We start from the raw sequence: 16662 nt of genomic DNA, 5'->3' as shown, positions 1-16662 counted from the left end.
AAACTGATGCTTTGGTAAACTTGTTAGCATGTTCTTTATGCTATAGTTATCTGAATAACTGTTCATATGTTACGTTAACATACCAGACACTTACCACAGTTCTGTCTGTGCCTCATGTAGCTGAAGGTGTTAGCGTTAGCATACGTACATGCGACTTATACACCAGTGCGACTTATATATATATGTATATATATTTTCTTCTCTATTATGCATTTTTTTACTGGTGCAACTTATAGTCCGGAAAATACGGTAGAAGACGACCTCGTAAACCAGGATGAACAAAACGAGTGAGAACGAAGCAAAACACAGCTCCAGGGATGTTTTTGATGAGTTAAAAGCTTAAAAAAGTACATTTTGCCTTCGTCCTTTACACGATGTGACACTTTTTTCACCCGTCAAACAAAACCATCGCTCTGCATGGCCCAGTTTGGATACTTTGTTTTGCAAAATGAGCAAATGTTTGTGACCCACTGTGTCTGAGGCGTGTTCCAAAGTCCACGGGTTTATCAGAAGAGACCTTCAAACCAGCGGTCACAGCCTGAACCGGTCAAATCGTCCAAAAGTCAATATTTAGTATGTGGTCACGTTGCAAAACCTGGACTTTAAATGCCCCAGTTCAGGGGTAAATGCTTTATCCATCGATTCTATAGCTCCCTCTGTGAAAAAAACACGTATATTCAAAGAGTGACTCCTCCTAGTTCTGAAACCATCTCAACATCCAACACTGATTCATGGGCAGAGTTAGAGCAGAAGATACATATTCACTTACATTATGTAGTATTTAAATCACATTTTTGAACATTTTGGCATCAAATCAAGGCTCGTAGTGGCTCTGATCTTTCCAAAATCTTTCTCTCACCTTTGTTTTGTTAAATGTTAAATGTATAAACAGTCAGAAAAGTGTGCATATTGTCTTCTTAATTTTAATTTATTGAACTATAAGTTGATATAATTACCGTGACTCGCTTTTATGTGTAGTTTTGGGACATTTTAGAAGAAAAAGACACGATGCCTCAGCGTTTGTGAGATCGATTCAAGCTCTGGCAATTTGCTGAATGTCGCTTCCCACTCTTCACACATATATTTTTTTCACATAACACAGTGTTTCCTACAGGTTTATACTTATATCTATCAAAAAACAGCAGCTTTACGGATTTATTATATAGTTACTTCTATATTTTTATGACAAAACAACAAGAATTAAGTATAATTTGTGTTACATACTTGTTTTTGACCATGTGGGGCCACCGTAGTCACCTGCATTAATGTGGAAAACACTGCTAAATGAACAGAAACACTCAAATAAAGGTCCAGCAGAGTGGACGATAAGAGTGGACGATAAGAGTGGACTATAAGAGTGGACGATAAGAGTGGACGATAAGAGTGGACGATAAGAGTGGACGAAAAGAGTGGATGATAAGAGTGGACGAAAAGAGTGGATGATAAGAGTGGACTATAAGAGTAGACGATAAGAGTGGACTATAAGAGTGGATGATAAGAGTGGACGATAAGAGTGGACGAAAAGAGTGGACGATAAGAGTGGACGATAAGAGTGGACGAAAAGAGTGGATGATAAGAGTGGACGAAAAGAGTGGATGATAAGAGTGGACTATAAGAGTAGACGATAAGAGTGGACTATAAGAGTGGATGATAAGAGTGGACGAAAAGAGTGGATGATAAGAGTGGACGATAAGAGTGGACGATAAGAGTGGACTATAAGAGTGGATGATAAGAGAGGACGCTAAGAGTGGACGATAAGAGTGGACGATAAGAGTGGATGATAAGAGTGGACTATAAGAGTGGACGATAAGAGTGGACGAAAAGAGTGGATGATAAGAGTGGACGATAAGAGTGGACGATAAGAGTGGACTATAAGAGTGGACGATAAGAGTGGACTATAAGAGTGGATGATAAGAGTGGACGATAAGAGTGGACGATAAGAGTGGATGATAAGAGTGGACTATAAGAGTGGATGATAAGAGTGGACGATAAGAGTGGACGATAAGAGTGGATGATAAGAGTGGATGATAAGAGTGGACTATAAGAGTGGATGATAAGAGTGGACGATAAGAGTGGATGATAAGAGTGGACGAAAAGAGTGGATGATAAGAGTGGATGATAAGAGTGGACGAAAAGAGTGGATGATAAGAGTGGACGATAAGAGTGGACGATAAGAGTGGATGATAAGAGTGGACGAAAAGAGTGGATGATAAGAGTGGATGATAAGAGTGGACGAAAAGAGTGGATGATAAGAGTGGACTATAAGAGTGGATGATAAGAGTGGACTATAAGAGTGGATGATAAGAGTGGACGATAAGAGTGGACGATAAGAGTGGATGATAAGAGTGGACTATAAGAGTGGACTATAAGAGTAGACGATAAGAGTGGACTATAAGAGTGGACGATAAGAGTGGACTATAAGAGTGGACTATAAGAGTGGATGATAAGAGTGGACTATAAGAGTGGATGATAAGAGTGGACGATAAGAGTGGACGATAAGAGTGGATGATAAGAGTGGACTATAAGAGTGGATGATAAGAGTGGACGATAAGAGTGGACGATAAGTGTGGACGATAAGAGTGGACTATAAGAGTGGATGATAAGAGTGGACGATAAGAGTGGACGATAAGAGTGGATGATAAGAGTGGACTATAAGAGTGGATGATAAGAGTGGACGATAAGAGTGGACGATAAGAGTGGACGATAAGAGTGGACGATAAGAGTGGACGATAAGAGTGGACGATAAGAGTGGATGATAAGAGTGGATGATAAGAGTGGACGATAAGAGTGGATGACAAGAGTGGACTATAAGAGTGGACGATAAGAGTGGATGATAAGAGTGGACGATAAGAGTGGACGATAAGAGTGGATGATAAGAGTGGACTATAAGAGTGGACGATAAGAGTGGACGATAAGAGTGGACGATAAGAATGGATGATAAGAGTGGACGATAAGAGTGGACTATAAGAGTGGACTATAAGAGTGGACGATAATAGTGGACTATAAGAGTGGACGATAAGAGTGGACTATAAGAGTGGACGATAAGAGTGGACTATAAGAGTGGACGATAAGAGTGGACTATAAGAGTAGACTGTAAGAGTGGACGATAAGAGTGGACGATAAGAGTGGACGATAAGAGTGGACGATAAGAGTGGACTATAAGAGTGGACGATAAGAGTGGACGACGCCTCCTCACCTGGTTGATGTGCTTGAGCTTGTCGATGATCTGACTTATCACCGGTTCAGGAGGTTTGTTGTTGTTGTTGTTGTTGCTGCGAGATTCTGGTCCAGGGTGAGACTTCTTCAGGCCCGGTCCAGAAAACCTGCAGCACATGAAGGACAGAAAAGGGTCAGATTCTGCGCGAGAGGAAGGACGTGACGAGCTGCGGGGGTTTGGCACCATCTAGCGGCCACTTCATGCAAGACACGTGGAACTAACTAATTCAAACCAATCCACTTTATTTAAGATAAGATAAGATAAGATATTCCTTTATTGTCCCACATGGGGAAATTTCATTGGTGCAACGCAGGTAGATACATACAGCACATTTTATAATTATTTTCCAAGTGCTGAAAAATAAAATAAATAAAATAAATAAAATAAATAAAATAAATAAAATAAATAAAATAAATAAAATAAATAAAATAAATAGAATAAATAAAAATGAAATTATATAATAAATAATAATAATAAAATAAATAAAAATAAATATAAATAATACATGATAAATAATAAAGCCCTAAAACAATACATTAAATTAAAAAAGGTAAAACGTAATAAAATAAATAAAACAATAAAAGACAATACAATTTACAATACATGCAAGTCAGTGGTGTTTTGGTGTGCTTGTATTTGATTATTGCGTTTCTTTCGCTCACTTTAAAATGTGGTTGATCATGAAAATCTTTGTAATAAAACAGAAAATACTACTACATGTACCTAAGGGCCAGAGGGGGCGGGGACTAGACTAGTGCCAACCGGTTCAGAACCAGGATCAGTAAACGTGAGAGAATATGTGTTTTAATACGTCGAATAGGCCCGATACAGGGAAAGACAGAACATCTCATGAAAAGGTACATAGTGCAACAAAAGAAAGACTGTCAGCTGTTCTACTCTCAGTTTATAATGTTTATTCAACACTACTTCTACTTATTTACTTACCCAAACCTCAACAATGTTCTGAAACCATGATTCTTGTATTAGTCGTGTGAGAATGTCTGAAACATGAGGTCATTTTCAGCCTGGAGCGCCTCCTCACCTGCTCCGCTCACACGTCAGTCAAACTCACACTTTACATTCTCCTGGTTATTCATACTCATAAGTAAATAAGTATATACTTACATACTTATGTCTCCTCACCTGCTCCGCTCGTACATCAGTCAAACTCACGCTTTACGTTCAATCTCACGTTACATTCCCCTGGTTATTTATACTTCTGAGGCATGAGCTCATCTCCTCATCGCTCTGGCTAATTATCACATTAATAATGAAAATATGTGATCCATTAGAGAAGAGAAGCCTGGAAATATGGGTCGAGGGGGAGAGAGAGACAAAGGAAGGAGAGAGAGAGAGAGACAAAGGAAGGAGAGAGAGAGACAAAGGGAAGGAAAGAGAGAGAGAGATAGAGAGACAAGGAGAACTGAGAAAGAGACAAGGAGGAGAGGATAACAGAGAGAGAAAGGGAAGGAAAGAGAGAGAGAGAGAGACAAAGAGACAAAGAGAGACAGAGAGAGAGAAAGAGAGAGAACAGAGAGAGAGAGAAAGAGAGAGAGAGGAGAACAGAGAGAGAGAGAGAGAGACAAGGAGGAGTGGAGAACAGAGAGAGCGAAAGAGAGAGAGAACAGAGAGAGAGAGTGAGAAGGAAAGAGAGAGAGGGGGAGAGGAGAACAGAGAGAGAGAGAGAGAAAGAGAGGAGTGGAGAACAGAGAGAGAGAAGGAAAGAGAGAGAAAGAAAGAAATAGAGAGAGAGAGAGGAGAATAGAGAGGGAGAGAGCGAGAGAGAGAAGGAAAGAGAGAGAGAACAGAGAGAGAGAAAGTGACAGACTTCATCTGAATGACACGTGGACGTTCGAGAGGAGATTTATTTGAGAGACGTGTTCTACAAACGATGGAGCCGGTGCAGACCATGACAGGAAGTGACATCACACTCGGGACACTCCTTCCACACAAAGTTTATGCATCAATTACACAAGAGGAACTACTTTATTGGACTTTCTAAACATGATTCCAACAGAAATAAAGTCCGGCCAAAACCATGAAAGAAGTCAAATACTGTATAAATACTTATTATTTCACCGAGGCTTTGTACGCACTGTCCCGAGACCCCCACTTTGAGACGCACTCGGGGTCTGTTTACTTCAGCTTTAGAGCGCCATGTCCTCGGGCAGCTCGTCGTGTTCAGCAGAAAAAGATCAAATTAAGATGCTATCACAGCCAGATGTAGTACAAGCGCTTAAACCTGCACTTTCTTATCTTCGCGCGCCTCGCCACAGTATTTACTCCCGTCATTACCACGTCTGCGGCTGACACGCTCACACTTATTATCGCCTTTGAAGCCGCTGGGTTTGTCTGATGGTAGCTCCGGGTGCTGGAGGTAAACAGCCCCGTGAAAAAAGGAGATTCAAAATGACTCGTGGAATAAATGAAGGTATTGAATGCGTCCGGGCCGCGCTGCGCAGACGCTTTCCCCGTTAATTTGTTTTTTTTTGTGCCTGAAAATGGAACGGTACATTTATCTGGAGCTAACGATGCGGAGGCTTTGGATGGAGCTGATGGAGGTTCTACAATAAAGATGTTTTTTACACATCTACATGGTTAAAGGGCCCGTGACAGGTCGAACGACTCATTGGACTAAAGTGCAGTTACGTTTTATAGATTGAACATTTTGCGAAAAAAATTATCACAGAATAGATAATTTTTTTGGTTTGTCATTTCACTTCCTGTTTGTAATTGATGACATCACACCAGGAAATGACCCAGCAAACATTGAGAAAAAACTGAAAAAATGTCGCAGTTTTAAAAATTGTAAAAACAATTATATGAGAGCGACTTTATTTTTGTTGAATTATGTTTAGAAAGTCAAAAAAGTAGTTTTTATTGTGTAATTGATGCATAAGCTTTGTCTGGAATGACTTCCTGTCTGCAGATTAGTCAAATGTAATTCAGAGTTAGAGTTATGTCTGTGTTGTAAGGACACGTGCACGTCATGGTGGAATTTGAAAGTGTCATTCATTAAAACTCTTCTGTATTTACTTGACCCGCGACCCGGATGAAGCGGAAGAAGATGGATGGATGGTATTTACTTCGCTTGGACCACAATAGTGCTCCGGGGGCGAGCTAAGAACAGCCATGTGACGAGGGAGAACAGCACCAGGATGTCAGACAACACTGCACGACAGGTACTGCCTACGACCCAGAGTTGACTCATTTGATACAGAAAGATGGTGAGCAATAAACACGCTGCGATGGAACGTTCTGAGTGATTCTCGCTGCGCACATAGACCTGAAATGGCGCTCGCTGTTGTTCTGTACATGTCATGTGCCCGTCTGCCTAAGAGTGTTTTGACTGACATATAGGACATTTGTCGCGCTCATTAATATTCATTAGGGTTTGTGACGTCAACACAGGAATACTTAGCGCATTTGAGATTCCATCATCTATCACAGTATTTTGGAGATCTCTCTGTACTTTGTATTTTGTTATTTAAATTTCAAATGATTCTCAGATATTCTTCTGAGAGTCTTGCCTAAAGACACAACAGCAGTTTGCACTCGCCCATCACACTGGAAACAGGCCCCGCCCTGCTCAGCTCCCACAGTCACACAAAGTGATGCACTTTGACCCCTGTTGATATAAAGTAAACGCCTTCATGATGTAATACAGTCGATATTGGCGGATCATGTGGTGATGCCATAACTTTTGTCGTGTCTTAGACTTTCAGACCCGAAGACCAAACCAAACGTGCAGCGTGTGCTTCAAACACACTTTATTGAACTTGTCCTGACGCTGGGAGTTTCTGAAGAATCAGAAGTACGACAATAAGAGGCAACACACAAACTATTAACCTTGAAACTAGAACCACACACGTTTGTCCTTCACTGCAGTGAGTGGTCATCTCCTGTAGCCACAGCTGTCCTGGGGCAGACTCACAGACGAGAGGCTGCACATTCCTGCCATCGGCCCCTCTGACCCTCATCCATCACTCATTCACACAGAGGAAAGGTGCACGGAGTGTCATGCTCAAGGACACAACAGTAAGTGAAGCTGGGATCGAACCGTCTCATCAACATTCATCATTTACATTTGAAAATTGAAAAATTGTGACAGTGACATTGGCTTTATTTCCACGAGTATAAGTCTGTTTTATGTAACACTTTCAGCCTTGATCTTCTCTTATCTCCCAAACTGGACTCGCAGATAAAACACTCTGTAAAAAGTCTGTGAGGTGAGACGTCACCCAAGGGCCGCTCCCCGCTCGGAGGTGACACAACATCAGCTGCTTCAGGACATTTTCATCTGCAGATCGAGCCTCCCGCGCGCCTCTCCGTCGCCCTCTGTGGCCGGCCGTGTAATCATCGCCCCGGGACGGCTCTGCCCTCTCTCCCCGAAACCTCATGTCTCCTGCTTTATGACATCGCCGCGACACGACCGTCCAGCTCGATACGCGGCCGATCTTCAAATAAAGCCGTAACCTCGCCTCCTGCCACGTTCGTACCTCTGTGTTGATTAAAAACCCGGGTCTTAAATGACTGAGATAAACGGCGCGGACGACGTGCGGAGGTCGATTTGAAATACGGCAGAATCCGGATGAGGCTTTTTTTGGCGAGAGAGCGACCGAAACACCAATTAACAGGAGGCGGGAGACGGGGCATTAATAACCTCCTGTACAGCCTCTGTCAAGATTTACTTTAGCCTCTGCGCTCGGCTCGTCCGCTCAGAGGGAATTCAACCTTCAACTCACCTACATCTGTGTCAGCCGTGCGGTTATAAAGAGACTTTATAGTGTCTCCGAGGCTGGCAGAAGAAAGAATGATTGTAAAACGATGGCCAAATGTGATATTGGTGACGTCCGCGTGTGTGAGGCCGTAAATAAAGCACGATTCAAACTACACAAAAGGACGTTGCGGTGAAATAAGGCTATTAACATATCGCTTTTGTGCTTTAAAGAGGGTGTTGAGCAAGACAAGTAAGTACGGTCAGCGTGTTGAGCAGAAAGGCCATAGGTATAGAACATTTTGTCATGGGGTGATGTGAAACGCTCCACAAAACACAGATTCATGCATTAATTCTAAGGTTAAATGGCGGTACATGACTTTTAAACCCTAATGAAAAGAAGACAAAAGTATTTCCGTCTATCTAACTTGTTCCTAGCTTCAGAATAGTTCTTTTTTTTAAGGTTTGAGATTCATAAACATGTTTTGCAGTGGTCTGAGTTTGTCCCAAAGTGCGGCTTTTACAACAGAATCTGTGGACGGGGAAACGAAAGTCATTTAGAAGAATAAAGTCCCTAAAGCGCCTCTTAAGATTAGACTTAGATCAAACTGACTTAAGTTAAGCTGCATGTCCACAGTCACAGGGAGAACATGCAATTAATACTTGTGATTGGAGCTGTTAATACACAAACTGCTTAAAGCTATAAAACGACAACTTGATTTATTATTATTGTTTTACATAAAGAGCTTACACCAGTGAGAATAAAGGCCGTGGCTGGAGAACCACGGTCAAATGGCCACGCACGCAGTTTCAGGGACCGCGGCATTTCCCTTATAGCCCATTATAGCCTCATGGCTAACCCTAACCCTAACCCTAACCCTAACCCTAACCCTAACCCTAACCTTAACCTTAACCTTAAATTTAACCTTAACCCTAACCCTAACCGCGGCATTTCCCTTATAGCCCGTTATAGCCTCATGGCTAACCCTAACCCTAACCCTAACCCTAACCCTAACCCTAACCCTAACCCTATAGCCTCATGGCTAACCCTAACCCTAACCTTAACCCTAACCTTAACCCTAACCCTAACCCTAACCCTAACCTTAACCCTAACCCTAACCCTAACCCTAACCCTAACCTTAACCCTAACCTTAACCCTAACCCTAACCGCGGCATTTCCCTTATAGCCCGTTATAGCCTCATGGCTAACCCTAACCCTAACCCTAACCTTAACCCTAACCCTAACCTTAACCCTAACCCTAACCCTAACCCTAACCCTAACCCTAACCTTAACCCTAACCCTAACCCTAACCTTAACCCTAACCCTAACCCTAACCTTAACCCTAACCCTAACCCTAACCCTAACCTTAACCCTAACCCTAACCCTAACCCTAACCCTAACCCTAACCTTAACCCTAACCCTAACCTTAACCCTAACCCTAACCCTAACCTTAACCCTAACCCTAACCTTAACCTTAACCCTAACCTTAACCCTAACCTTAACCCTAACCCTAACCCTAACCTTAACCCTAACCCTAACCCTAACCTTAACCCTAACCCTAACCTTAACCTTAACCCTAACCCTAACCCTAACCTTAACCCTAACCCTAACCCTAACCCTAACCCTAACCCTAACCTTAACCTTAACCCTAACCCTAACCTTAACCCTAACCTTAACCCTAACCTTAACCCTAACCCTAACCCTAACCTTAACCCTAACCCTAACCCTAACCCTAACCTTAACCCTAACCCTAACCTTAACCCTAACCTTAACCCTAACCTTAACCCTAACCCTAACCCGGCGCGGTCTAAAACGGCGCTAAAACGCGGTCACATAGCGGCGCAGTTTCAGGAGCCGCGGCGCGCGGCCGGCACAAAAATAACATGGCAGTTTCGGCCGCGCGCCGCGGCTCTGCAGACACTCCCAAGAATAAAAGCAAAAAGCATGTGCGCTCTTGTTGTTTAAGCATGTGTGAGTGATAAGGATGAAAATGACATGCGCTTCACACATGACGTAATAAATATGACAATAACCAGGTCTTGGTGGTCTCTTACCTGTCTGTCATTTCGTGGCCGTTCCAGCAGAGGGAGCTGTTGGCTGCCGGCGGCTCTCGGCTGCACAGAGCTTCTCCCAGACCACTGTAGAAGGAGATGAAGCCCCTCAGGCTGGAAATGAACTCTCTGTGAAGGAGACGGACACCACTTCATCTAAACTAACATCACAGTGTGGAGGAAGTGTGTGCACACAGGAAGTGTGTGCAGGGAGAGAGGGAGGAAGAGAGGGAGAGAGGAGAGAGGGAGAGAGGAGAGAGGAGAGAAGGAGGGAGAGAGGGAGAGAGGAGAGAGGGAGAGAGGAGAGAGGAGAGAGGGAGGAAGAGAGGGAGAGAGGAGAGAGGGAGGGAGAGGGGAGAGAGGGAGGGAGAGAGGGAGAGAGGGAGGGAGAGAGGAGAGAGGGAGGGAGAAAGGAGAGAGGAGGAAGAGAGGGAGAGAGGAGAGAGGGAGAGAGGGAGAGAGGAGAGAGGGAGGGAGAGGGGAGAGAGGGAGGGAGAGAGGGAGAGAGGGAGGGAGAGAGGAGAGAGGAGGAAGAGAGGGAGAGAGGAGAGAGGGAGAGAGGAGAGAGGAGAGAAGGAGGGAGAGAGGGAGAGAGGAGAGAGGAGAGAAGGAGGGAGAGAGGGAGAGAGGAGAGAGGGAGAGAGGAGAGAGGGAGGAAGAGAGGGAGAGAGGAGAGAGGGAGGGAGAGGGGAGAGAGGGAGGGAGAGAGGGAGAGAGGAGAGAGGGAGAGAGGAGAGAGGAGAGAAGGAGGGAGAGAGGGAGAGAGGAGAGAGGGAGAGAGGAGAGAGGAGAGAAGGAGGGAGAGAGGGAGAGAGGAGAGAGGGAGAGAGGAGAGAGGAGAGAGGGAGGAAGAGAGGGAGAGAGGAGAGAGGGAGGGAGAGGGGAGAGAGGGAGGGAGAGAGGGAGAGAGGGAGGGAGAGAGGAGAGAGGGAGGGAGAGAGGAGAGAGGAGGAAGAGAGGGAGAGAGGAGAGAGGGAGAGAGGAGAGAGGGAGGGAGAGGGGAGAGAGGGAGGGAGAGAGGGAGAGAGGGAGGGAGAGAGGAGAGAGGGAGGGAGAGAGGAGAGAGGAGGAAGAGAGGGAGAGAGGAGAGAGGGAGAGAGGAGAGAGGAGAGAGGGAGGGAGAGAGGGAGAGAGGAGAGAGGGAGGGAGAGGGGAGAGAGGGAGGGAGAGAGGAGAGAGGAGGAAGAGAGGGGAGAGGAGAGAGGGAGGGAGAGGGGAGAGAGGGAGGGAGAGAGGAGAGAGGGAGGGAGAGAGGAGAGAGGAGGAAGAGAGGGGAGAGGAGAGAGGGAGGGAGAGGGGAGAGAGGGAGGGAGAGGGGAGAGAGGGAGAGAGGGAAATGGGGGGAGAGAGAGGGAGAGGGGAGAGAGGGAGGGAGAGAGGAGAGAGGGAGGGAGAGAGGAGAGAGAAAAGAAAGAGGCGATGGAGAGAGGGGAGAGGAAATAATGAGGAGAGGGGCAGATGGAGGGAGAAGAGAAAGAAAGGAGGGAGAGGGGAGAAGAGAGCTAGAAAGACAAGAGGGTAAGAGAGATGGAGAGAGTGGGGGAGATAATAGAAAAAAGAGAGAGAGGATGGAGAGAAAGAGAAAGATAGTGAGGGAGATGAAAGGAGGGGAGTGAGGAGGTAAAGAGAGGAGAGGGAGAAGAGAGAGGAGATGGTGATGCAAATAGAGGAGGGAAAGAGAAGTGGGAGGGGATGGAGAGATGGGGGAATGGGAGAAAGAAGAGTGTGGAGAGAGAAATAGGAAAATAGGAGGGGAAAGTGGGGGAAAGAGAGGAGGAACTGAGAAAGAAAAAAGGAGAGGGAGAGAATAGAAGGAGAAAAAAGCTGGATGGGAGAAAGTTAGAGAAGTGTGATTCAATACACGCAAGAAAGGTCAGTTAAAGGTGGAATGGACGATTTTTTTGGTCTTTTTTCCTCGTGGCGTGTTCTGTCAATTTGTCCTGCCACGTATCATAAAACGCACCTACCGCTCACCTGCAGCGGCGCGCGGCTCGTCCCCATGAGCAGCACATTTCCATGTGTCTAAGCGCATTGATCCATCATAATATAGTTCCCTCAGTGTACGGGACAAAATGAAGACGGAGAAAGACGGTTCGAGCTGACGCAGAAGAGACGGAAATCCACGGGAGACGAGAGATGTGATGCGATCCATCGCACTAATAAACAAACACACGTGTGTGTTGTATCAGTCCGCACGGGGGAGTGGCATGTGCACGGGGGAGTGGCATGCGCACGGGGGAGTGGCATGTGCACTTCCGCCTGAGTTCTCAAATCGTCCATTACACCTTTAAGGACGTTCTGCAGAACCACGAGCCGAAATGAGAGAGCACTTTTCACCAAATGATCGATTGATCCTCGTCAAAGAAAACACATAAAGCCTTTTCCTTCTGAGAGTCCACAACCACAGAGAGTGTAACGAGCTTTAATGTGACCATAGACTATTCTACTGTTCATCTGATGAGAGAGAGAGAGAGAGAGCGAGAGAAGAGAGAGAGAGAAGAGAGAGAGAGAGGGAGGAGAGAGAGAGAGGAGAGAGGGAGGAGAGAGAGAGAGGAGAGAGAGGGAGAAGAGAGAGAGAGAGGGAGGAGAGAGAGAGAGGAGAGAGGGAGGAGAGAGAGAGAGGAGAGAGAGGGAGAAGAGAGGAGAGAGGGAGGAGAGAGGAGAGAGGGAGAGAGAGGGAGAAGAGAGGAGAGAGGGAGGAGAGAGGAGAGAGGGAGAGAGAGGGAGAAGAGAGGAGAGAGGGAGGAGAGAGGAGAGAGGGAGAGAGAGGGAGGAGAGAGGAGAGAGGGAGGAGAGAGAGAGGAGAGAGAAGATAGAGGAGAGAGAGGAGAGAGAGGGAGGAGAGAGGAGAGGAGAGGAAAGAGGGGAAAAGGAGCATGAGAAGCACTGGTCTGTGTCTCTGCAGGTCAAAGCCAGGCTCCATGTGTCATGAGTTGAAATCTTCTCTGAGACTTTACTGCATGTCCCCCCTCTCTCTCATCCCCATTTCACGCTCGGCTGTCTAAAGCCCACGGGCAAAAAAATACTATTAAAAGAACAGGTCATTTACAGAAGACTTTACAGAAGATGCAGGAATAATAAATAAACGTAAGGACAAAGTCGGATAAAAGCAGCTTGGATTAGAACAAAACACACTAATAATGATAATAACTGATAAATGTCTTAATAATAATACAAGTTGTGATTGAGGTCTCACCTGCGCAGCCCTGTCAGCGTCTCGTCCGGGTCGGTGGAGGAGGAGGAGCTCTGTGCGGGGGTGAGGGCGGGTGGGTGAGGGGGGCGGGACACTGGGGCGGCGGGAGGGTGAGGCACAGGGGGGAGTCCCACCGACCGGGCGCTCCTCTGGGGGGCGTGGCCACACATGCCGCTCATCTGAGGAGAGACAGACGAGGAAAGAGTTTAGAGGAGTTTTAGACGGTGAAGATCTCGTCAAACTGTGTTAATGCACGAGGGACACAACTATGATGAAGAAGGAGAAGAAGGAGAAGAAGAAGAAGAAGAAGAAGAAGAAGAAGAAGAAGGAGAAGAAGAAGAAGAAGAAGAAGAAGAAGAAGAAGAAGAAGAAGAAGAAGAAGAAGAAGAAGAAGAAGAAGAAGAAGAAGAAGAAGAAGAAGAAGAAGAAGAAGAAGAAGAAGAAGAAGAAGAAGAAGAAGAAGAAGAAGAAGAAGAAGAAGAAGAAGAAGAAGAAGAAGAAGAAGAAGAAGAAGAAGAAGAAGAAGAAGAAGAAGAAGAAATTGATCTCAGACTGTATAACAAACACTGTTAGCCCTGGACATGTGCAATACTGACTAACCATGTGCAATACCGTCATATTCATGTGTAATTACTGTCATACTCACACGCAATTAATGTCATTCATGTGCATACATCTGATGTATATAAGAGGGTTTACTTTACCATTGTTATTATTAGTAGTAGTAGTAGTATTTGTCTTATGCCAGCTAAGTTTTAATTTTAATTTGTATTATTTTTTTTTATTTTTTTTTATTGTATATTTATTTTAATTTTATTTTCTTCCCTCCATTCCCTACTAAGATATGAGAGGACCTGTTTACAGGAGTTTTTGTTTATAAGAGTTCTTTCCCTCTGTATCTACTGCGTTGTAACACCAACATTTCCCCATGTGTGGACAATAAAGTCTAATAATAATCTTATCTTAACTACAAGGACAAATGCAGACTTTAGATCTAAATTCATCCAAACGCAGACACAAAGACATACATATCCAACAATGCAAACGGTAGCTGTAGGCTAAATGCTACTGCTATGCTAAATGCTTCTGCTATGCTAAATGCTTCTGCTATGCTAAATGCTACTGCTATGCTAAATGCTTCTGCTATGCTAAATGCTACTGCTATGCTTAATGCTTCTGCTATGCTAAATGCTACTGCTATTCTTAATGCTTCTGCTATGCTGAATACCACTGCGATGCTTAATGCTTCTGCTATGCTAAATGCTTCTGCTGTGCTAAATGCTTCTGCTATGCTAAATGCTACTGCTATGCTGAATGCTTCTGCTATGCTAAATGCTTCTGCTATGCTAAATGCTACTGCAATGCTGAATGCTTCTGCTATGCTGAATGCTACTGCTATGCTAAATGCTTCTGCTATGCTAAATGCTACTGCAATGCTGAATGCTTCTGCTATGCTGAATACTACTGCTATTTTCGTTTCTAATTCAATCAACAGACCACGCCCCCTCACTGTGACACGCTGCCCACCATTTTGTTTCCATGTTGAGTTGCAATCAAAGAAATTAGATGGTCAACCCTTATCCACAATACAAGCTGAAGGACGGGTCAAATGCAGAGGACTAATATCACTAATGATGACAAAGAAGTATATTTTAACGTATTCAGACATTATGTTTGAACTTTGAAGATAGAAACCCAGGACCATCCTTCGGCAAAACAGTTTTAACCAATTAATTAATTATATATATCGGATATTGGTGTTTTTGCACTCACATTGCACCATGAAAATCAAAGAGTAACAGTAATTTTACTTTTCTGTGCGAGTATAAGACTAACTAGCTTTCATAATGCAATCTATACATTTAATGCCATACGGTGGGACATTCCCGGCCGTTCGCACTGAAAACACGAGCTGTAAATCCCAAAACAGACACGTGTGGACTGTCCCGGGTTTATTTTGGACAGAGTGAACACAGAGGAGGGATTTGCATGACAAACACTCATTGTCTCCTCCCCCGCGCCTCACCTGACGCTTTAATGTGTGCACTGTCACACCACACAGCCAAAAGGACACATTCTGAGCATCTTATGACAGATTTATTCATTAATTAGTCAAAGTTAGTGTTTTATTTCATCTGTTTTTCGAGCAAAGACTTCCACACGTCAGATCTGTTTTCTATCCCAACGTCAGGAAGCATTTTAGCTGATTTCTAGTTGACTCTGTGCTTAGGTGTTTCAGCTGAAGGGTCTGCCACCTGCATTAAACCTATTTATCTCCATGGAGACAAGCAGCGACGCCACGGAGCCAAGTTACAGGCCAGATCTGTGTTGAGGCGAGCCCGCTCACAGTTAGAATGCATATTTTTTAAATGCACTGTACCTGATTTTCACTGTTTTGAAACGTGAAAAACAAAAATGGTTCTTCAAAAGTTTTTTTTACGCGTAATAAAGTATTGTATAGTAAAGGTAATAGTAAAGGTTATAGTAAAGTACAGTAAAATCATCTATTTGAGTGACAATGAGACCACGGCGCTTTATATATATCGCGTTACAGAGCGTTTTATTCTCAGAGCAGCGGGAAGTGCAGCGTTAGCATGCTAATGTTTGTTAGCGTTACGCGACAAAACTTGGTCTGGGCTCAGAGACTCGCGAAAAGTGCACGTAAACTCATCGTGGTGAATGTTTAGCATGTTCAAAATGCATTAGAAACGTGAGCGATACACGTGGAGCTGTAACGAGTTTAAAATCAACTCGTTTTTCACGTTTGAAAACAGTAAAAATCAGATACAGCCCCTTTAAGTATGTTTTGAGCAATAAAAACAGGGGGGAAAAAGCACAATTTTACTTATTTGTCGAGAAATGTATATTGAAATCAGTCAAACATCAAGAACAACAAACAAACAAACATAAGTAAAGCTACTCAAAACAGATCTTAACATTCATAATTGAGAGTCGTTTTAGCTCGTACGTGTTCTTTTATTGCAGTGTCCGGCCGCGGCGCTCCAAAACAACAATAACTGATGTACGTGGGACGTCTTATTTCCCCACGTTAACCCCTTTGGCCCGCGCGGGACACTAAAGCGGTAATAAATAACCATTCTCCTCACTGATAATGGACTTGGCAGATCGTCCACAGGTGCAATAAAAATGCTAATGGCTCCTAATGTTTAGCTGTTGGTTTTAATGATTTGCCGGAGGTGTAATTTCTCCGGAGGATTCTGGCCCGGGCTCGATCCTGCCGTGTAACGCTAACGGCTAATTGTCTGCGCTCGGCTGTAAGTGAAAGTCTGGCACCGGCGTGAGCGTTTAGTGTAAAATGTCTGACATGTTGAGACGCAAAAGACGTATCTCGCACGCTCGCATTTTATGGACAAAATTATGGCTGAAACAAGCTCGATCGATTAATCTCAGCTCATTAAGCATTGGGATAAAACTTTATCAGTCATTGGTTTTCTGGACGATATACACTCCAAAACATGAGAG

The 16662-nt window shown here is 44.3% G+C and overlaps 1 protein-coding gene across 1 annotated transcript in view; it reads right to left on the bottom strand.

Moving 5' to 3' along the window:
* Nucleotides 1-531: 531 nt before the first annotated feature.
* LOC140346404 (glypican-3-like) overlaps nt 532-16662 on the bottom strand; it is a 191692-nt gene continuing 175561 nt past the window's right edge. The window contains exons 4-7 of the mRNA XM_072432446.1: nt 13183-13358; nt 9990-10115; nt 3171-3323; nt 532-538 (exon numbers count right to left, since the gene is read on the bottom strand). Of these exons, the coding sequence (XP_072288547.1) occupies nt 532-538; nt 3171-3323; nt 9990-10115; nt 13183-13358 (462 nt within the window). The remainder of the gene's footprint in view (nt 539-3170; nt 3324-9989; nt 10116-13182; nt 13359-16662) is intronic.

The sequence above is a fragment of the Eucyclogobius newberryi genome, unplaced genomic scaffold, assembly GCF_026437365.1.
Source record: "Eucyclogobius newberryi isolate DKJ021-1_F unplaced genomic scaffold, fEucNew1.0.hap1 SCAF_11, whole genome shotgun sequence".
Classification (NCBI taxonomy): domain Eukaryota; kingdom Metazoa; phylum Chordata; class Actinopteri; order Gobiiformes; family Gobiidae; genus Eucyclogobius; species Eucyclogobius newberryi.
The sequence above is the reverse complement of the archived record's forward strand: the minus strand, read 5'-3'. Positions and strand labels throughout refer to the sequence as shown.